The 22,966-nt window shown below is 38.2% G+C and overlaps 1 protein-coding gene across 3 annotated transcripts in view; it reads left to right on the forward strand.

Annotated features, from left to right (window-relative positions):
* LOC114696084 (zinc finger protein 420-like) overlaps positions 1-16,897 on the forward strand; it is a 35,288-nt gene extending 18,391 nt beyond the window's left edge. For all 3 annotated transcript variants that reach the window (XM_028873631.2, XM_037197245.1, XM_028873632.2), the window contains exons 2-5: positions 2,260-2,531; positions 12,433-12,553; positions 13,057-13,152; positions 15,199-16,897. In XM_028873631.2, coding sequence (XP_028729464.1) covers positions 2,517-2,531; positions 12,433-12,553; positions 13,057-13,152; positions 15,199-16,394 — 1,428 coding nt within the window. In that variant the 5' untranslated portion in view covers positions 2,260-2,516 and the 3' untranslated portion in view covers positions 16,395-16,897. The remainder of the gene's footprint in view (positions 1-2,259; positions 2,532-12,432; positions 12,554-13,056; positions 13,153-15,198) is intronic.
* The last annotated feature ends 6,069 nt before the right edge of the window (positions 16,898-22,966 follow it).

Here is a 22,966-nt window from a genome sequence, read left to right on the forward strand (position 1 = left end):
TCCAAAGTTAAGGTGTTCTTCAAAAAAAAAAAAGAAATTGTATTAGTTATTTTTCTGTTGCTGTGATAAAACATTATGATCTACAGAAGAAATATATTTTAAATTAGAGTGCAAGAGAGATAAAAGTCTGTTATGGAGGGAAGCACAGCAGAAGGAATCCAAAGCTGAGAGGGCACATCTTTTACCACTAGCATAAAGCAGAGTGAGTTGATGTAGGGCAAGGCTATATAATCTGAGGTTGCACCACCTCCCCAAACAGCATCACCAAATGGGAACCAAGTGTTCAGATACTCAGATCTGTGGGGGATATTTCTCATTGACACCACCACATTCAATTTCCTGGCATTTATTCCCCATAGTCTCTTACAGTTTCAACAATGTTTAAAAGTCAAAAGTTTCTTTTGAGACTCAAGGTAACTTCTTAATTGTAACCTTATGTAAAATCAAAAGGCAAATTACATACTCCCACATTTTATTTCATTTTATATTCATTTTATGTGCATTGGTGTTTTGCCTGTGCAGATGTCTGTGTGAGGGTCCCATGGAACTGCAGTTACAGACAGTTGTGAGCTGCCATGTGAGTGCTGGGGATTGAACCCGGGTCCTCTGGAAGAGCAGTCAGTGCTCTTAACCACTAAGCCATCTCTCCAGCCCCCTACTCCCAACATTTAATAGTGCAGAGTATATATTACTATTCCAAAGGGGAGGATGGAGACATAAGGAGAAAATAATAGACTAAAGCAAGACTGGAACCCAATAAGGCAAACTCCAAATCATGTAGCTCCATTCCAGGTGTAAGAGGGCTTAGATGACTCTGCACCAGATTTGCTGCCTGCAACATGCATCTCTCTCTTGGGCTAGTTGTACTTCTTGTATGCAACTCTCCTTAGCAGATTCAGTTTCAATCTCCAGTGAAACCAGGCTTCACTTTCATAGCTTCACACAACGACCTCTTACAGCCTCTTGCTCTCTCAGGGCCTTCACACAGGGGACTCCCTTGCAACACATGGCATGGCCTTTGCACTCTGAGACCATTGACAAAGAATCCATGACCCCTTCACTTCAGGCCTCTTAAAGCTAACACCATGTGGGCAATACTGCCAAATTCTGCTGCCAGCTTTAGATAGACCCTCACATTGAACCATATAAGCAGCTTTTGTTTTCAGTTGTTTTCTAGGAGCTAAAAACTTTTGCTTTCACATGTTGGAAGCTTAGCTGCATAGGGTCTTGCCCTTAAGAACAGTCTTCCTTTTGTTCCAGTGTAAAGCAGGCATCTCCTTAGTGGCATTCATCTCCTGAAATTAGAGTGAGTTCAGAAGTAGACCCCTGAAAATCTGTTTCCCTTTCCTATTGTACAGTTATCCTGGTAAAATACTTTAGGTCCTTCTGGTGGGCAGGATGGGAGGAAGGCTAACAGTAAAACTCTTGGGTACTTTAACAAGATCCTTCTTTAGGGATTGTACTGGTTTATGTCAACTCAACAAAACTAAAGTCACCTGGAAAGAGGGAACCTCAATTAAGGAATACCCTCCATCTGACTGCCCTATGGACACATCTGTGGGGCATTTCCTTGATTAATGATTGATATGGAATGGTATAACCTATTGTGTCCAGTGCCATCCCTGGTCAACCAAGCTGAAGAAGTCATAGACAGTAAGCAGCATTCCTCATGATCTCTGCTTCAGTTGTTGCCCCAGGTTCCTGCTTTGACTTCCCTCAGTGATGGAATGTAAACTATAAGCCAAATAAAGCCTTTGCCCCCCAAAGTTGGTATTAGTCATGATATTTATCACAACAGCAGAAAGCAAATTAGGACATTAACTTTATATTCCATTAGTAATTAGTAAATGACTTTCTCAGATTATCCTTCTTGGCAGGTGACTTTGAATGGAATTTCAATGTTTTACTGGTAATGCCACCAGAGGAAATAAATAGGAAAAATCGATTCCATTATGACTGCAAAATATGTGTGTGTGGGGGGGGCGGGTTAAGAAAATAGAGAAGATAACTTATAATTGAAATCTATTACAATGATTCAAAAATACAATAAATCCTCTTTTGAAGGCTTCTGATGGGTGATCCTCTATCTTGTTACCTGGATATTGAAATTTAATAGTAAGTCATATGGGAGGGAATTGGCAATTCTAGAGTGTTCATATATGATTTATTGGTCACTTCATAGTTTGTTGTCATTGAAAAACAAGTAAATTCATTTATTTTCTGACAGTTATAGATAACTTTCTTTCTTTTCCTTTTTAGGTATGAAATATCAATGTCTCATAATTTTTCCCCTCCTTATGTAGATAGAAACACTGATCTTGAGTGTTTTTCTGGATTTAAGCTGAATACTGTCTTATTTAAAACTATTATTAAAAATGAGATGCAGAAATACCTCAATACCTGAGTGAAAGCTAACATCGATCTTGAACCTACAAAAAGAGGACTGTGAAAGTCTAAATGATCTGCCGTCTTTTGAGTCAAATACAAGAAGAAACACAGGGAAGGAAGAAGAAGAAATGGCTGGTTCTAAGGTAAATGTGACCCAAGACAAGGGCTGTCTTAATTTCCCCCCAAAAGTACATTGTATTTAAAACATGCAAATCTTGACCGAGTGGTGGTGGCACACGCCTTTAATCCCAGCACTCAGGAGGCAGAGGCAGGCAGATCTCTGTGAGTTCAAGGCCAGCCTTATCTACAGAATGAGTTCCAGGAAGGTTCCAAAGCTACACAGAGAAACCCTGTCTTGAAAACAAACAAACAAGTAAATAAATAAAATGTGTAAATCTTTACTTTTATACACCTTGTAATCATTTCAAATGCTTATTTTCCCCTTCCTATGACAGCCAAAGTTATCTCTGTAAAATATATCTTTCTTGTATTTAGAATCTTCTCCCATTCTTTCACCCTTGTCCCCCAAGCCATGAATAATTCTTACCTTCAGTTACCTTGAACTATTGTATTGATAGTATTTTCATTGAGACAACTGTATATGGGAAAGCATTGATATACTACATTCCCATTGAGGATATATAGGCCTTTATGTACTCCTGAGGAAGTGTCAATGTTATTTTTATGATCCATTGTTGCTCCATCAGCTTGATGCACATGAGACAATAAAAGCACATTGAAGAGAAAGCTACTCATTTCCCAAACTAACTTAGAAAGGTTTGGAATAGAGTCTCTTCCCTTACAGTACCAAGGAAAAATAAATTGCACTATTAAAAATTTCAGAAACACAGCTTCAGGTTTACAGAAGACCCATGAAAGAACCTAACTATAATAATGAGTGATGATAAAGACTGCAAAGAAGAAAACAAAGCAGCTCTAAGGTCGAGATGATGGCAGTGACATAGGCCTACAACTTCAGACCTGCAGTAAACCAATAAAGGGACTTAGCCACTGAAATGAGTTCTATATGTCAAGATAAATAACAAAATATTAAACATTTTTTGTCTACTATTGGATTTGATATGAACCAACATAGTTCTTGTCATTGATAGAACCTCAGTTTATGTGTACTTTATTCACATTCTTCTCTGTTAGGTTGAAAAATGAAATTTTACTCTTTTCTAACCATGATTAAATTCATGATATTTGTTTACATTTTTTAAAGGGGTTTCACTATGTAGCTCTGGATGGCCTATAACACTGTTTTTCAACATAGACCAGGCCAGCTTCAAACTCATAGAGATCTGACTGTCTCTACCTCCCAAGTGCTGGGTTAAAAGTATATGCCATTATACCAGCATTTGTTTTCATTCTTAGCCACTAAAAATCACTAATATTTTTGCCTAGAATTCTACATGCCTAGGAGCCTTCTGTCAAGGCAATTATGTTCATCAGTTTCCTGACCTTAACCTACCATCACCAGACATTGTTAAATATTAATTATCATTTTAATCATACAATAAAGCCTTTATTAATATTTTTAACTGAGGTTCTTTAGCTATTACTGAAAATTATAATTTCTAAACTTCAATCATAGCAAATGGCTATGGTGTAGTGTAATACCATCATTGCCCACCTGGAATGCAGACTGAAGAATTATTAGTCACCCATCAGCCAGAGATCTAGATACAGGTTTGACTCTTTCTGTATGTTGTAATCAAAAAGAGCATGGCAATCTTCCTACTGCTTGCCTGCTAAAATGAGCCTCTGCTGGTCATGGAGGGATGCCCTCATTATTCTGGATCTTGGATTTCACATTATTCAGGTAAAAGTGTGCTTTCACATACTGTGATCCATCTCTAAGTCTTATTGCTTAGGGTCTTCAAAAAGATTTGCATTTTGACACATTAGGTGTGTGATGAAACTACAAACCTCCTCCCATATCAGAATACCTAAATGCAAAAGCTACTGGACTTAACAAAGCCTCTTGTCATTCTTATCAGTGTTTTAAATGATTCCTCAGAATAATGTTTAAGGTTGGAATTTCTTCTGGGGCAGAACCTAGAAACTAATTCCTAGATACATAATAGTAGTATATTGAAGGTGAAATTTCAGGCCAGGCAGTGGTGGCGCACGCCTTTAATCCCAGCACTCAGGAGGCAGAGCCAGGCATATATCTATGAGTTCAAGGCCAGCCTTGTCTACAGAGCAAGATCCAGGATAGGAACCAAAACTACACAGAGAAACCCTGTCTCAGAAAAAAAATCGCTTTTCCGCTTTGAGGTTCTATGTAAACTTTAACCATAGTTCAACATTTAGTCTATATTAGCAATAGATAGTTGTCAGTTTATATTTCTCAAAGTTCATGTTGTTATGCACTCAAACTGAGTTTCCATGTATATTTTTAATATAAATTTAGTGAATCTTTTTGTGTTAACTTGTGCTAACTACTTATGAAAGACACTTTACACTTTAGAGATAAAATCAGCAGCAGCCCCATGGAAAATGAGACATATATTGAGTTCTAAATATAAATTTTTATTATAAACTGTTTCTTTGGGAACCAGAATTAGAATAGCTTCTTGGTTATCCTCCAGAACATGATGGTAAGAATGCTAAAAACACCACATACTTAAGTCATAGGACTTGGAGAAATGTAGCTGGTACCAAGCAGGAAGCTTCATCCTTACTGTTTAGCTTTCATAGTTCTAGAAGTGATTAGGTATGCTATTGAGAGAGAAAAAATAATCAACAGTCTTTGTAAATGGACATTTCCTGTCCCAACTGCCCAGTCCCAAATAACTAACTCAGAGACTGAATATGAATTATAAATGTTCAGCCAATAGCTCTGGCTTATTTTAACTAGTCTTACATCTTAAATTAACCCATTCCTATTAATCTATATGTTGCCACAAGGCTCGTGACTTTTACCTCTGTCCCATTTTGTGTGTCTGCCTTGTTCTCCATCTGGCTGGCAACTCCAGATTCCATCCACCTTTCTTCTTTCCAGAATTCTCTCTGTGTCAGGCTATCCCACCCAATCTCTTCCTGCCCAGCTATTGGCCAATCAGCTTTTTTATTAACCAATGAGAGTAATATATATTCACAGTGTACAGGATTATTCCACAGCAAGTTTTACCCAGCTGTGAACTCTGTGAGCTACAATAACTACTTGCCTGTAAAGATATGCCTTACTTGTGTGAGTGTTAGGGGAATAACCAACCACTTTCTGCTTGGATTTAAGATATGGGACACAAGATGGAACTCAAGCCTGGTACTATAACTGTGAAAAAAAAAAAAATCCATGGCTGCCTAAGTCATAGGGGAGAACATACTACTGTTATTCTCTTAAATGGATATAAAATTCCCCCTTAAGTTCTTATCCCTAGACCAAGAGTATAGATAGGGAATCATCAACTGTCATCTGAGAAGTTTTTTTTTTTTTGGTTTTTCGAGACAGGGTTTCTCTGTGTAGCTTTGCGCCTTTCCTGGAGCTCACTTGGTAGCCCAGGCTGGCCTCGAACTCACAGAGATCCGCCTGGCTCTGCCTCCCGAGTGCTGGGATTAAAGGCGTGCGCCACCACCGCCCGGCTGAGAAGTTTTTTTTATAGTAGATGACAATTAATATGGAGATTCACAACTGGTCAGTGTGCAGAAAATAAGATTCTGTGATATGCTTAGCTCTAAATGTGACTTCTATGTCACACTCCCTTATTCCAAAGCTCAAGAATCATTACAGAAGAGGGGGAAGAGTTTTAAGAGCCAGGGGTAGTAGACACGTACAGACAAATGTTTGCTGTGCATGACAGGGTTACTAAACACATGAACTCACAGTGGCTATCACTGCATGTTTAAGTTCTATACAAGATCAAATCAGCCAAAATTCCAGCAGGGAAGGGGAAAGGGCAAATTAATCCACACTTCCTAGCTAAGAAGCTATTGTCAACTGATGTCTGCTAGTGGAGTAAGAGTTTTCTTTAAGGATATGTTCACAGAGAAGCTACATATACTTTAGGAAATGTTGTATGCCCGTGTCTATAAGTTAGCACAAAGTGAGCTCAGTGGGTTTGAAACAAAGCACAGGAAGAAGGGAGGGGAAAGTGTCAGGAGGGGAATGGGGTGCAGCTAGAGTTTTCCTACCTTGCCCACAGTCAGGACAAATCTCTATCACCCGCCAGTCCCACAACAGCTCAGACCCGACCAAGTAAACACAGAGACTTATATTGCTTACAAACTGTATGGCCATGGCAGGCTTCTTGCTAACTGTTCTTATAGCTTAAATTAATCCATTTCCATAAATCTATACCTTGCCACATGGCTCGTTGCTTACCGGCAGCTTCTTCACATGCTGCTTGTCCTGGCAGCGGCTGGCAGTGATTTTGTCCACCTTCCTGTTCTTTTATTTCTCCTCTCTGTTAGTCCCGCCTATACTTCCTGCCTAGCCACTGGCCAATCAGTGTTTTATTTATTGACCAATCAGAGTAATTTGACATACAGACCATCCCACAGCACTCCCCCCCCCCTTTTTTTAAAGGAAGGTTTTAACCTTAACATAGTAAAATTACATATAATTTGAGGATTTGGGAATAGCTCCTCTTACTACTTCCTGCTGGAGGAGGGTGCTGTATCTTATGGGGACAGAAAGAAAATTTTAGGATTATGGAGTAGTCCATGAGGCTGTATTGTCTGAGCCAGTTGCCTTCAAACCATTCTGGATGTTGGATCATCTGGACCATGGTGTCATCAGAGACCTTTCAGGGGGTCTTGGCTGGTCAAACCTGATGTATCTTAATCTGGAACAAATACATAGCCTCTGGTTTTCTGTGGAAACAAAAGCAAAGCCTCCTTTCCAAAGCAACATATCCTTACATCCAAATTTTGAAGTCAAGGTACATTTAAAATATATGTTTTGGCATAACTCAATAGCTTTTGTAATCAAATGTTTTTCTTTAGTTACAAATATCAAAGAGAACATAATCCAGATTCTCTTTGTAGTAGCCATCTTTACGTGGTTTATTTTTTTATATTACCTTGAGCCTATTGCTTTAAACTGCACCATTCTAAGACTGAAACGGTGCTGTGGTTGCTGGCTCCACCCACTTCAGCTTCCCAACATGGCAGTGGTACATTTTCCAACAGCTCTGGGAGCCATCAACTCTCAGAAAGAGTGGGTCTATGCTTCTATCAAAGCAGCGTGTAGCCCAGAAACCTTTTTTATTTTGTACTAGCAAAGGCTAAATCCACCACGCAGCTTAATGTGCCACTTGCAGAGGCCTCATTCCTGCCATACTGCAAGTCGAGCGCACAGCCAGGAACCCGCCATAGTAGCTCAAAACACACAGGCTGCTGCTGGCTTGAAAGAAACAACTAGGAACTGTTTTTAGCTCCGTTTTTTACTCAGGTTTTAGGTGGAAACTCTTGCCAACACGTTGGGTGCCAATGGGGGGAATTTTAATCAAAATGTCATGTGCATGTATGAAATTATCAAGCAATAAAAATAATTTTTAAAAAGTAAAATAGGTCATATTTGTCCACAAACCATTATTATGTGCATTATTGTTGTTCTTATTATATGTTTTTATGCTAGCTTGTATTATACTAATACCTGTAGTTAGTGTTGAGCTGGCCCAGATCTTTAGCCAAGATAGAGTCACCTAAGACACCAAGATGGATGACCCATATGGGACCTAGCCCCTTTGGGGAAATGGAGACTGAACATTCTGCAGTTCTCAGAAGTCTTCTTGATGCCTTATCTCAGCAGAAGAGTGTGACCACAGCCTCCTTCCTATCCTAATGGCCAGAGCCCCCACACATAAAATTTTGCTTATAGCAGCCCCTTTTACCTGCAACAGTTTCTTTTCCCTTAGTGTTCTCCTGCCACTCTCTCACCCAACTTAAACCACCCTATAAAACTCCCCTTTTTGCAAGGAAGCTCTCCCTCTTCTTGGAGACAGCCTGGCAGTTCATTCGCCTTTACAGGTGGATCTCTGGTTGAGGCAGCCTGGTCTACAAAGCGAGTTCCAGGAAAGGCACAGAGCTACACAGAGAAACCCTGTCTCGAAAAACAAAAAAACAAAACAAAAAGCTTTGGCCTTAGCATAGCTCTGGTGGTTTTATTCTCTCATTAAGCCTCACAGTTAGTTTAGATTTTATCAGTTCTGTTATATTTATCCTTGGAACATCTTTCAAATACTTTAGGTTTGTAATTGAAAAGTTTACTATAAAAAATATCAAAACCAAAAATGTGTTGCTTTACAAAATGAGTTTATTAGAATATGTGATGGGTGTCAACTTTGAGTTTTATAAACAACAGTGATATTTGGCTTCATAAATGTACTGTGAAGTAGTAATGTGATTCATGATATTAAAGCAAAAATAGTTATCAGCAAGGTGACAATAGAAAAAATTGTAAGATGTAACTCAAAATAAATAATAAATGAAATTAAATCAATAATCTATGACTCAGAAACTATAGCATATTTATGGTTGCTTTTCTTAAATATGTCTAGTGTCATTTATGTTTTCATATTTGTAAATTTTTAAAATTAGCATACACAGTATTAGGTGTCATTATGGCATTTTCTTTTTTTGATAAATTAATTTATTTCACATTTTGGCCATAGCTTCCCCTCCTTCCTCTCCTCCCAGTCCCCCCACTCCCATCTTCCATCTCCCTAATTCACTCCCCCTCCATTCCTGTTCAGGAAAGGGCAGGTGTCCCATGAATATCAACACAACATGGCACATCAAGTTGCAGTAAGACTAAGCACTTCCCTATGTATTAGGTTAGTCAAGGTGACCCAATATGAGGAGTAGGGGCCTAAAAGCAAGTAAAAGAGTTGGAGATAGCCACTGTTCTACTGTTAGGACTCCCACAAGAGGACCAAGTTACACAATTGTAACATATATGCAGAGTGCCTAGTTCAGTCCCATGCAGGCTCCTTGGTTGTTGATTTGGTCTCTGTGAGCTCCTATGAGCCCAGGTTAGTTGATTCTGTGAGTTTTCTTGTTTCTTGTTTCTTGTTTCCATCAATTGCTAGATGAAGCCTCTCTGATGACAGTTGGGCTAGACACCAATATGGTCACAGGAGATGGTCAGTTCAGGCTATATATCCACTATTGCTAAGAGTCTTAGCTGGGGTCATCCTTATAGATTCTTGGGAGATTCCCTTGAACCAGGTTTTTACCTGACCCTAAAATGTGCCCCCCTTTCCAGTAGTCTCTTTAAGTAGTCTCCTCCTCCATTCCTCTCCCTAACTTGATCACTCATGTTCTCATTCCACTTATGAGTGAGTACATACCATGTTTGTCTTTGTCTGGGTTACCTCACTCAGGATGATTTTTTTCTAGTTCCGTCCATTTGCCTTCAAATTTCCTGATGTAATTGTTTTAACAGCTGAGTAATACTCCACTGTGTAGATGTACTACATTTTCTTTATCCATTTCTTGGTTGAGGGACATCTAGGTTGTTTCCAGGTTCTGACTATTACAAATAAACTTGCTATGAATGTAGCTGAGCAAGTGTCCTTATGGTATGATTGAGCATCCTTTGGGTATATGCCCAAGAGTGGTATAGCTGGGTTGTAGCTGAAGTTTTTCTGTGTCCCACCCAGACAGAAAAGGAGAGGTGCTGTGGGATGTTCTGTATGCTGTGAATATGTGTTGCTCTGATTGGTTGACAAATAAAATGCTGATTGGCCAGTAGCCAGGCAGGAATTATAGGCAGGATAAGCAGACAAGGAGAATTCTGGGAAGAGAAAGGCTGAGTGAGGAGACACCAGCCTGCCCTCCAGGGAGCAGCATGTAATGGCACACAGATAAAGCCATGGAGCATGTGGTGACATACAGATTAACAGAAATGGGCTGAGTTTAAATGTAAGAGCTAGTCAGTGGTAGGCCTGAGCTAATGGCTGAGCAGTTTTAATTAATATAAGCCTCTGTGTGTTTACTTGGGTCTGAGCAGCTTTGGACCAGGTGGGACACAGGAAAACTTTCAGCTACACTGGGTCTTGTGGTAAGTTGATTCCCAGTTTTCTAAGAAACCACCACACTGATTTCCAAAGTGGCTGGTGGTACAAGTTTGCACTCCCACCAACAACAGAGGAGAGTTCCCCTTGCTCCACATCTTTTCCAGCATGAGCTGTTTATCTTAGCCATTTTGACAGGTGTAAGACGGAGAGTAAGATCACAGAGTCATTTTGATTTGTAGTTCCCTGATGAATAAGGATATTGAACACCTTAAGTGTTTCTCAGCCATTTGAAATTCTTCTGTTGAGAATTCTGTTTAGATCTGTACTCCATTTTTAATTGGATTATTGGTTTGTTGATTCCCCTTTCTTCTTCTCTTCCTTTGCCCTTACACGCACCCACCTCATATCATCCTATCTCCTTTTATGACATTTCTTTTTATTAACATTTATTATTATTTATTTATTTATTTATTTATTTATTTATTGTGTGTGTGTGTGTATGAGAGAGAGTAAAGAGAAATAATATAGTACATGTAGAGGTCTAAGGGCAACTTGCAGGAGTCTTTTCTCCTTCCATCATGCAGGTATCAGGGACAGAACTCAAGCTGTTCTTCACCTAGTGAGTAATCTCTCTAGCCCTTATTATCATATTTCTTGTTTTCAAAGACATTAAAAATTTTTTCCTAATATTTAGCTCTATTGTTTTTTGTTTGTTTGTTTGTTTGTTTTTCAAGACAGGGTTTCTCTGCATAGCTTTGCGCCTTTCCTGGAACTCATTTGGTAGCCCAGGCTGGCCTCAAACTCACAGAGATCCACCTGGCTCTGCCTCCCGAGTGCTGGAATTAAAGGCGTGCGCCATGACCACCCAGCCCTAGCTCTATTTTTATACATGCTGTATCAGATATAAATTTATTTGAGCAGTTTTCTTTGGCTGACTTTGTAATAGGTTTTCTTTAATCTTTTTTTGCTATGAAATTATTTTAAACATTATTTTGGCACAAACACTTGATTTTTGGCTCTTTTTAAAATATTCCTTTTTCTATACTTTTGAGGTCATATAAACTTAGTTGAAATGTTATTTTTATAATTGTCTAAATTTTTAGCAAAATGATGTCAGAAAAGAAAAAAATAACCAAGAAGTTGTGGTATATATGTATAATGGAATACTATTCACATATGAAGCGGAATGAAATCCTATCATTTGTAACAAACTGGGTAAATCTGGAAATAATTCAGGCAGAGAAAGATAAATGCCACTTGATCTCAATCAAAATTTGATCTCAGAAATTGAAGGTTAATGATGTTTCCCAGAGGCCAGTGACATCAGGGAATGAGAACTGGTGCTATTATACTTTTAGGAGGAAGCAAGACAAGAGTACTATCATACAGAATGGTGACCACAGGTATCAGTTATATACCATACCTTTCAAAAAGATAGAAGATATGGTTTTAGACTTTTGATCATAAAAAAGATAAATGTTTCAGGAGATAAATGACATGTAGTGTATTTTAATATTCTAAAAGTATTGCTGTACTTTCTATGTTTTTAATATCTAACTTATTTAAATTCTTGAAATTCAATTTTATCCATGACTATTCAGATTAGTCACTGATATCAATACTGAGATCTGTACATATTCAGAAACTCAGAACTTAGTCCAGAGTTGTTGCATCTGAATATGCATTTTAATTACATTTCCTATTCATAATTGCATATATATTTTAAAAATTTATAGTGTTCTAACTTATCATTAATGTTTTTCCATGTGAAAGATATACAATTTATATAGTATGATACAAATTTAGCACACACTATAAATAGTGTTGATTCTTTCAGTTTACATTATATTTCACTAAAAATGTGAGTTTTGGTGGATCTTATATCATTTTTCATTAAATACGCAAGACAACATTCCTACATATCAAAGAATTTTATTGATTCATATTACTTAGATCCAAACCACTTCTAGCTCTCCTTTCATCTTTGGTAAAATTAGGAACTCAGCAAATATATAACTTTATTGATTGATAATTACTTACCTTATGCAATTAATTTATTTCTATATTGGGGCAGTTGTCATTCAGAGATGTAGCCATTGATTTCTCCCCAGAGGAGTATGAATGCCTGGATCCTGCACAGTGGGATTTGTATAGTGATGTGATGTTAGAGAATTACAGCAACCTTGTCTCTCTGGGTGAGTATCACTCCCCTACTGAATTCTTAATTCATTGTCAATATTTCAGTGTCTTTCTTTGTAGAATATCTCATGGGAGCTTATGCTTTATATCAATGAATTTCATATTTCTGCTTTTAAGGAAAAAATAGAAGGGTGGCTAAGAATAAATTAGTTAAGTTTATTATATTCCTTCTATTTTTAACCTTTTTTGTTTTTAAATTATGAACCCTTCACTCTAGTGGTAATTTTAGAAATTAAGTTGCATGAGACATACCATACAGTCTTAAAACAATATACCCTTTAATGTTAAATTTTCTGTATTTGTAAATAAAGCTCAAGATCTTCAAACTGTAAAATCTTCCTTTGTATTCTAATATACTTATCAGGAAAGATGTAGAGAAATGGGGTTTTTTTTTTTCCTACAAGCTTTCATTTATGTCATCTTTCCTTATAAGCAAATACTAGGATAGAAATGCTGATTTTCCAGAGACCAACACAAAGCATCATTTTTCTACAAACAGGTCTTGCTTTCTCTAAGCCATATCTGATCACATTTCTGGAACAAAGAAAACAGCCTTGGAATGTGAAACAACAAGCAACAGTAGCCGTGTACCCAGGTATGTAGGAATGTATGAGTGAGAGGATGCAGATGAGAGGTTCAAAAATTCAACAGAATGCCAGGCTTTTAAAATGTGGATTGAGAAGCTGTTTCATGGAAATAATTTTAGGAGTCTCCATTGATTTCTCTTAACTATCAAACAAGGACATTTCATGTGGATCTCTATCATACATCATAAGTCCTCTGAGTCATGTTCTTCCCCTCCAGTGATCTCTACCCACATTCATAGTGACTAACAAAGTAATTACTTTTGCCTATGAAGAGCTACATCCTGATAGATGTTTCATTGCTGTGTAGGGTTCAGATAGTTCACAGATACTTCTAAAAACCACTGAGTCAAATCTTTATAATACAGTAGCCACAACTGGGTTTTGCTATGGGATGTCTTTCTGTATGCTGTGAATACGTGTTGCTCTCATTGGTTGATAAATAAAGCTGCTTTGGCCTATGGCAAGGCAGGATAGAGCCAGGTGGGAAATCCAAGCAGAGATACAGGAGAAGAAGGGCAGAGTCAAGGGAAATGCCAGCCAGCCACCAAAGAAGCCAGATGCCATTAGATAAGTAATGCCACAGCCCCATAGCAATACATAGATGAATAGAAATGGGTTAATTTAAATGTAAGAGGTAACTAGTTGTAAGCTTGAGCTATCAACCAAGCATTTCCAAGTAATATTAAGCCTCTGGGTGATTATTTTAAAAGTGGCTGTGAGAGTGGGTGGGACAGAAAATCTTCCACTTACAGAGTTTCTCTAATTTTATCTATATGCTCATTGATCAAAATTGTCTCCTCCGAGCTCTCTGTGAATGTACAATTTTTTTTCAATCTCTCTACACCAATGATTTAAAATGCATGTGTTTTTATAGTCCCAGCCAAAAAGGATACATAATTGGATGAATTTTTTAAATAATTTTTTTTGTATTCTTTCAGGATTTTATGGGTTCAAGATTCTCCTTGTCTTATTTGGAAATCCGTTTTCTGTGGGTTTTTTTTTTTGGCCTAGTTTTTCACAAATAAGTTGATAATATGTTTAGGCATATTCTGATTGGATTGGAGTTAAGAAAATGTAAGACAATGAAAAAAATCTGTTAACTGTATCTATATTTCCAATAGAATTTAATTTTTATTTACCTGTTCCCATGTTTTCATACTATACACAATAGTTACCTCTGCCATATTTGTAGAAATTATGCTATATTTATCATCTGTTTATGAATAGACATGTTGACCTTACTGAAATTTCTGTGATTTACAGATAAATTATATAATTATAAATTAATACATTTAAATTTATTTCAATTGCATAAAAGTATCTTGAATATTTTGAGTATGCTATTCAATAGCATTGTTTATTCAAATTGTTTTGTAGTATATATATTTTTTTTTCCGAGACAGGGTTTCTCTGTGCAGCTTTGCGCCTTTCCTGGAACTCGCTTTGGAGACCAGGCTGGCCTCGAACTCACAGAGATCCGCCTGCCTCTGCCTCCCGAGTGCTGGGATTAAAGGCGTGCGCCACCACCGCCCGGCTTGTAGTATATTTTTAGAAAATGTTTTTGCTTTTGAAAATAACTCTATACTTATGAAAGAAACTGTATATTTTTGTCTCCATACAATTTATTACATTCAGCATTCTACTTTCAGTTTTACAAGTTTTATTACTATAAAATCTTCAAGTAATTCAGGTCATATGTCTTTGTGTAATAGGTTTTATTTCATTTTTTATAGCACCTTTAAAATTCATCCTTATGGTAGATAGCACATGATTACCTTTTAAAGGTGGAATAGTATTTCATTGTTTGTATATTCCATATTGTCTTCATCTTTTTGGTACAATGGAAATTAGGTTGTTTCCACCTGTGGTATTTTCTGAGTAATGCTGCAGTGATTTGGGGTATAGAAATATATTTTACATTCTATATTTTATGGGTCATGGGAGGGTAAATTTCATATAAATATGTAACTGAATAAAAATATCCAATGTTAACAATAAGCATTATAAATATAAAGATTATTGTTGTTATTGATACCTTATTATTTATTCAATAGGAATAAAGCCTTATAAATGTAAAGAATGTGGCAAGGCCTTTGTTCGGAATTCACTCCTTATTCAACACCAGAGAATTCATACTGGAGAGAAACCCTACAAATGTGAACAGTGTGGCAAAGCTTTTAGCTGTTCTTCAAGCCTCACCCCACATCAAAGAATTCATACTGGAGAGAAACCCTACAAATGTGAACAATGTGGTCAAGCATTTAACTGTTCTTCACACCTGTATAAGCATCAAAGAATTCATACTGGTGAGAAACCCTATAAATGCACAGAATGTGGTAAAGCTTTTAACTGGTCTTCAAGCCTTACCCAACATCAAAGAATTCATACTGGAGAGAAACCCTACAAATGTAAAGAATGTGACTTGGCCTTTAATTGTTCTTCACACCTGTACAGGCATCAGAGAATTCATACAGGTGAAAAACTTTACAAATGCAAGGAATGTGGCAAGGCCTTTAACTGTTCTTCATACCTTAATTATCATCAGATACTTCATACTGGAGATAAACCCTACAAATGTAAAGAATGTGGCAAAGCCTTTACCATGGTCTCTTATCTCACTCGACATCAGAGAATTCATACTGGAGAAAAACCCTATAAATGTAAAGAATGTGACAAAGCATTTAATAATTGTTCAGCCCTAATTCAACACCAAAGAATTCATACTGGAGAGAAACCCTACAAATGTGAAGAATGTGGCAAAGCTTTTAATAATAGTTCAAGCCTTACTCATCACCAAAGAATTCACACTGGAGAGAAACCCTACAAATGTAAAGAATGTGGCAAGGCCTTTAACTCATCTTCACACCTAAGTTATCATCAAAGAATTCATACTGGAGAGAAACCCTATAGATGTGAAGAATGTAGCAAAGCCTTTAATAATTTTTCAGCCCTTATTCAACACCAAAGAATCCATACTGGAGAGAAACCCTACAAGTGTGAAAAATGTGGCAAAGCCTTTAATAATTGTTCAGCTCTTAGTCAACACCAAAGAATTCATACTGGAGAGAAACCCTACAAATGCAAAGAATGTGGCCAGGGCTTTAACTGTTCTTCAAATCTTAAACAACACCAAAGAATTCATACTAGAGAAAAACTCTACAAATATGAAGATTATGGCAAAGCTTTTAATAATTGCAAAGCCCTTACTCAATACCAAAGAATCCATACATACTGGAGAGAAACCCTGTAAATGCAAACAGGGTGGCAAAGTATTTAACAATTGTTTTACACTTATGTAATATCAAAATTTTATCCATAATAGAAACACAGCAAGTTAAAATCAAGTGGAAAATCCTTTATTCTTCATGCCATAATCAACATCAGAGATTTTTGTATTGGTGAGAAACCTTGTATATATAAGTAATGTTACACAGCCTTTAGCTGAAGCTTGATCTTCATTAACCATCAATGAATTCATATTAGGTAGAAACTTTATACATGTAATGACTGGAAGGAATTTAGTCTAATATTTACAGCTCAGAAAAGCAAAGTATTCTACAAAACATGTAACTAATAACAATATAGCCAAGCTTTTGCTGACACCTCAAATCTTACGAATATAAGGATATTATTATAACATAAATCCAATGAATATATGGAATGTCACAAAAACTTGAAGGAAGCCAGGCATAGTGGCACACACCTTTAATCCCAGCACTCAGAAGACAGAGGCAGCTAGATCTCTGTGAGGTTTAGGCCAGCCTGGTTTGCAAAGCAAGGGCTGTTACACAGAGAAACCCTGTCCGGAAAAGAAAAAGAAAAAACTTGGAGTGCTTATAATTTAATTTATAGGGCTTCATTATTTGATATAATGAAAGAAATATAACAGACGTCAGAATCTTCAAATAACTTACCTCTGTAAGGATATCAATTTATTATAAAAAACAAATTTACTATGTAGCCTCACTTTTTAAAACTGAATGAAGCATAGCTCTCAAATGATTGTATCAAAAGAACAAAACTGGTTCTTGAGAGTTACTTTTTTCCAGAAACTATGTGTTAGATTTGGAAACATAGATTGTGAAGTTTAATTGTCTTAATAAAGGTGTTTCTTGATGTATTGTCACTGTTGTATATTGAATGACATATTATTCTATCTTAAATTAGAATATTCCACTTTATTCAGGGATACAGTTAGCAGATTTTAATTCTGTATTGCTAGCAATTAGTAGAATGACATATCATTCTTTGACCAGTGTTAAAAATATGCTTCAAGTAATTGGGAAGTTATTGTTCTATATGACATATTTTTTCTTTTTTTTTCTTTTTTTAATTACTTGGAAATTTTTGTACTTCTCTTTCCTATTCTTGCTCCTCCACCCATTCCTCTGAGATAATACCCTCTCTATCTACCCAACTTCATGTTCTTAAAAAAAAACAACAAGAAGAAATTGTTAAAATAAAATAAAAATCACTTTTCCTAAAGGACTTTTGTAGATGAATTTCTAAACAGTCTCATTAAATAAAAAACACGGGTTTGGGGATTTAGCTCAGTGGTAGAGTGCTTGCCTAGCAAGTGCAAGGCCCTGGGTTCAGTCCTCAGCCCTGAAAAAAAAAAAAAAACCCACAGAGTCAGAAATTGGGGTTAAAGACTGAAAGAGATCAATGATCTGGGTGGTCGTTGGTTTTAGAGGGCTTAACACCACCTACTCCAGTGATGGTAAGGCCATCCTTAAGTTTCCAATGAGGAAATGCCTGGACATCATTAGTAGATATTACAGTTGGGTCTGCATCAGTGTCTACTAGACCCTTGGTGGGTCTGCCATCCAGGCAGAGGGTCATCATTGGGAGAATGGGGGAATATGGGAAGGGTCCAAAATACTCTGGGTTTGGAGGGACCCCCTCTTACATGCTGGACTGAGGGGTGCCCCTCCTCAAGTTGAAAGGAACCTGGAGAGAGCTCTTGCAGTCATGTGCCCAATGAAACTGTGTTTGGCTTTTGGGGCATTTGGTCTTGGGTTGAGCCTTAGGGAAGTCTCAATAAAGGTGGCATGACTGACCACAGACCCAGCAAGAATGGTCAGGTCAGTTGGGAGAGGACTATTCATGACATTATCTTTGGAAGCTAATAGTGCATTGAGAGAGGCAGTAAGGGCTGCTATGGGCCCTGCCTGAGGGTCAAGATCACAAGTAGTGATCACCCATTTATGGATGTCCTCATTATGCACTGCTGCAACTGCATTTCAAGCAGGATCATTAAGCCCCTCCAATGTTAATTGCTTAATGAGAATCTCCCTGGTCCGGCCAGGATCCACCTCTTTCTCTACTGCCTCAAGGGCTAGAGCTAAGAAGTCAGTAAACAATCCTCCCCTCCCTGGGCAGGGTGCAGGGGAGCGGCTGTATCAGATTACAAAATTAGGCAGTTGGATCCCAAGGAGTGCAGGATTTCAAGGCTTTAAATGCAAGTTCAGAGACCTGCTGAAAATGGGCATGTAGGCTAATTCGAGCTTGAGTCATGGAATTAACATATTGGCCCCAGCTGGTCAGCACTTCTAGGGATATAGCAATATTATATTGTATATTGAGGCATGCCTGTGTCTCTGCCTCATCATCATATGCCACTCACTAGTTAAGAAAAACTGGGGGCTCAAGCACAGCTTTCATCAAATTATACAAGTCTGTAAATGTATTGCCCATTGTCCTAAGACTTGCTCAAAATACAGGGAGTCAGGACTGATTCATTAGTGGCTTTATGAATCAAGGACAGATCCATAAGAAGAGTGGGCACCCAGGGCTGGTTGGCCGCATCAGGTCCCACACTGACTGGAAAGGCAAAAGGGTTAGAAGAGTGATATTTAATTGTTGGGGCTTGCATAAGGGGCTCAGGTACTGGGGCAGGATTAGTCATAATAATATATAATAATAAAAAAATATGAGAGATTGAGGGACAAGCTTTACTTACTGAGGGGGTTTTTGCCTTAAGGGAATCACAGTGAGGCTCTTCAGGGCATGAGGATGAGGGGAGTTCTGCCCAAGGATAGAGAGTTCCCTCTGTAGGAGGTGAAGCGGGAGGTTTCTTTGGCAGGCTGTCCTCGTCCTCCAAATCTGGCTCTACATATGGAGGTGGGAAATCAAGCGAGAGGGAATTCATTTTTTGTGTCTTACAGTAGTCATTAAAAGCTCTAAGAACATTGTCCGTGGTACCTGATTTTATACAGGCTATAATGCCTAGTAGTATGGGTACAAACGCTGAACGAGGGGACTTCACTTCTTGAACCTTCTTTTTCATGGTAAAAAAAAAAAAAAAAAAAACTCTCATCCATAATGAGGGATCCCAGATGTTCTCAGGAGAGATCAAGGGTGCTAGAGCAGAGATATTGTCACAAAAACTGACTGGGTGAGAGTGGTGGATGCAAATATCTCTGGTCTGTACAAGAGCTTTAAGTGCCAAAATCTGAGGCTCCTTTGCAGAAGAAGGAAAGTTACCCATTACCTGTGAAAGAGGCAAGGGTGAAAAGTGCACTCCTGGGAGTGGTCAGGTGCATTTGGGGTCCAGCGCTTGTGCGGCTGACAGTGAGAGTGGAAAGCTGCAGTAGCTGGGGATCCAAGCACCCCCACTCCTGATTGCTGCCATAGCCTGAGAGTGCGTAGCAAAAGAGAGCATGCAGGTCTTGGCCACCCCACCTTGTAATGAGTGGGCATTTGGGCACAGGCTGAATGTGGGGCTACTGCAGCCCAAGGCTGACCAAGGTATCCCACTATGGGGAATAGGTTCCAAAAAGCCAGCTCATGTGCTAGGGACAGGTCCTGGTCCCACTGCTAGGGGCACCACAAACAGGCCAAGCTACACAACTGTCATCCACATGCAGAGGGTCTAGATAGGACCCATTAGGCTCCCTAGATGTTGGTCTAGAGTATGCGAGCTCCCACAAGCTCAGGTCAGCTGTCTCTAGGGGTTTCTCCATCATGATCTTGACCCCCCTTGCTCATATAATCCCTCCTCCCTCTCTTCAACTGGACTCCTGGAGCTCAGCCCAGTGTGTGGCTGTGGATCTCTGCATCTGCTTTCATCAATTACTGGATAAAAGGCTCTTTGATGACAATTAGGGTAGTCACCAATCTGATTATAGAAGGCCAGTTCAGGCACCCTCTCCACTATTTCCAGGAGTCTTAACTGGGGTCATCCTTGTAGATTACTGGGAGTTTCCCTGGCACCAGGTTTCTCCCTAACCCTATAATGGCCCCCTCTATCAAGATATATCTTTCACTGCTCTCCCTCTCCATCCCTCCCTCAAATCAACCATCTGGATCCCTCACATTTCCATCCCCCATCCCCTCCCTTCTCTTCCCATCCCCAGTTTACCCAGGAGATCTCATCTATTTCCCCTTCCCAGAGTGATCCATTCGTCCCTCTTAGGATCCTCCTTGTTACCTAGTTTCTCTGGGGTTGTGGATTGTAGCCTGATTATCCTTTGCTTTACATCTAATATCCATTATGAGTGAGTACACATTGTGTTTGTCTTTCTGCATCTGGATTGCCTCACTCAGGAAGGTTTTTCTAGTTCCATCCATTTGCCTGCAAATTTCATGATGTCTTTTTTTTTTAACAGCTGAGTGATACCCTATTGTATAAATATACCATATTTTCTTTATCCATTCTTCAGTTGAGGGACATCTAGATTGTTTCTACATTCTATCTAGTATATATAATGCTGCTATGAACATAGTTGAGCAAGTTTCCTTGTGGTATGATTGAGCATCCTTTGGGTATATGCCCAAGGGTGGTATTGCTGGATCAGAAGAATGATTCCCAATTTTCTGAGAAATCACCATACTGATTTCCAAAGTGGTTGTACAAATTTGCACTCTTACCAGCAGTGGAGGAGTGTTTCCCTTACTCCACATCCTCTTCAACATAGGCTGTCATTTGCGGTTTTTATCTTAGCCATTCTGACAGGTGTAAGATGGTATCTCAGAGTCACTCTGATTAGCATTTCCCTGATAGCTAAGATTGTTGAACAATTCTTTAAGTGTATCTCAGTCATTTAAAATTCTGTTGAGAATTCTGTTTAAATCTGTACCCTATTTTTAATTGGATTATTTGGTATTTTGATGTTTATATTCTTAAGTTCTTTATATATTTTGGAGATCAGCCCTCTGTCAGACGTGGGGTTGGGGAATATCTTTTCCCATTCTGTAGGCTGCTATTTTGTCTTATTGACACTTTACCCTACAGAAGTTTCTCAGTGTCAGGAGGTCCCATTTATTAATTGTCAATTTCAGTGTCTGTGCTACTAGTATTATATTCAGGAAGTGGTCTTCTCAGATATTATTAAGGACCAGTCTTATTAATCTTCTTCCCAGGGGCCCAGAAGAGAAGCTACAAATGGTGAGAATTATTTTTTGGGAAAAGAATCTAAGTACACCAAGCTCTTTTGTCCATCTATTTTATTTCTCTGGGATAAAATTCTATCTACATATCTCTCTCTACATTTATCTGCTGTCCCCTCTAAGTTCTATCTTAATTCTCTCATCATAGTTCTGTCCCATCTTGGTCTTCCTCATCTCATCCTTACCCCATCTCATTCTTCCCCATCTGGCTGTTCCTCATCTTCCATCTCATTCTTCTAGTTCTCCATCTAGTTCTCCAGTAAAAATTCTCTCCACTCAAAGTCCTCAAAATCCCCTCTATGTCTCTGAGATTTACAGGTATATACCCATGCAATAGCCATGCTCTAACTAAAGCAAGGTCACCAGGCTTGAATTCTTACAGGGTCATAAAGGCAGACAAGAGTTTCCTTAGGCAGTGACTGTCAGGCTTTATTTTACAACTCAAAAGGGGAGTAGTTAAAGGAGGAGGTCGACTGAGAGCTAAGATTGGTTAATATATCAAAAAGGGAATTTATGTGCTCAATCTACATTTCTAGAGGTGGTTAGGTAAGTGTTAGGAGTCTATAATGTTAGTATAAATACCACTAAGGCTGTATAAGAAGGGAGGGTCTGAGCTTAATTTACCTTAATTCAGGAGATTGCTTGGCCTTGGATGCTTGAAAGGTATTTCAGATAAAATACACTGTTATGAGTTCTTGGAAGCATATATAGCATACAAGGAAATCATTGCAGGAATTGGCTAATAACAAAAGCTAAAATATCACCAAGACTTCTTAAGCCATGGCTTGACCTTCAGAAAAGTCCTTGACTATTCCAAGTAGTAGCTTTTGTGATAGTAGCTGAATTCCATTACATTTTCCTGCGGCTTGCAGCATAGTCTACTATGCCAATGTGTTCAAGGCTACTTCCCGCTTTCTCTTCTATCAGTTTCAGTGTAACTTAATTTATGTTGGTTTTTGATCCACTTTGATTTGAGTTGTGTGAATGGTGATAGATAGGGATCTATTTGCATTCTTCTATATGTTATCATCCAGTTATGCCAGCACCATTTGTCGAAGATGCTTTCTTTTTTCCATTGTACAATTTAGGCTTCTTTGTAAAAAATCAGGATTTCATAGGTTTGTGGATTTATGTCAAGGTCTTCTATTTGATTTCATTGATCCATGTGTCTGTTTTTATGCCAATACCAAAATGCTTTTATTACTCTAGCTCTATAGTAGAACTTGAAGTCAGAGATGGTGATACCTCTGGAAGTTCCTTTATTGTACAGGATTGTTTTGGCTATTCTGGGTTTTTTGTTTTTCTATATGAAGTTAAGTACTGTTCTTTCAAAATCTGTGAAGCACTGCATTGGGATTTTGATGAGGATTGCATTGAATCTGTAGATTGCTTTTGGTAAGGTTGCCATTTTTACTGTTACTCCTACCTGTC

Source organism: Peromyscus leucopus, chromosome 19 (genome assembly GCF_004664715.2).
Source record: "Peromyscus leucopus breed LL Stock chromosome 19, UCI_PerLeu_2.1, whole genome shotgun sequence".
Lineage (NCBI taxonomy): Eukaryota > Metazoa > Chordata > Mammalia > Rodentia > Cricetidae > Peromyscus > Peromyscus leucopus.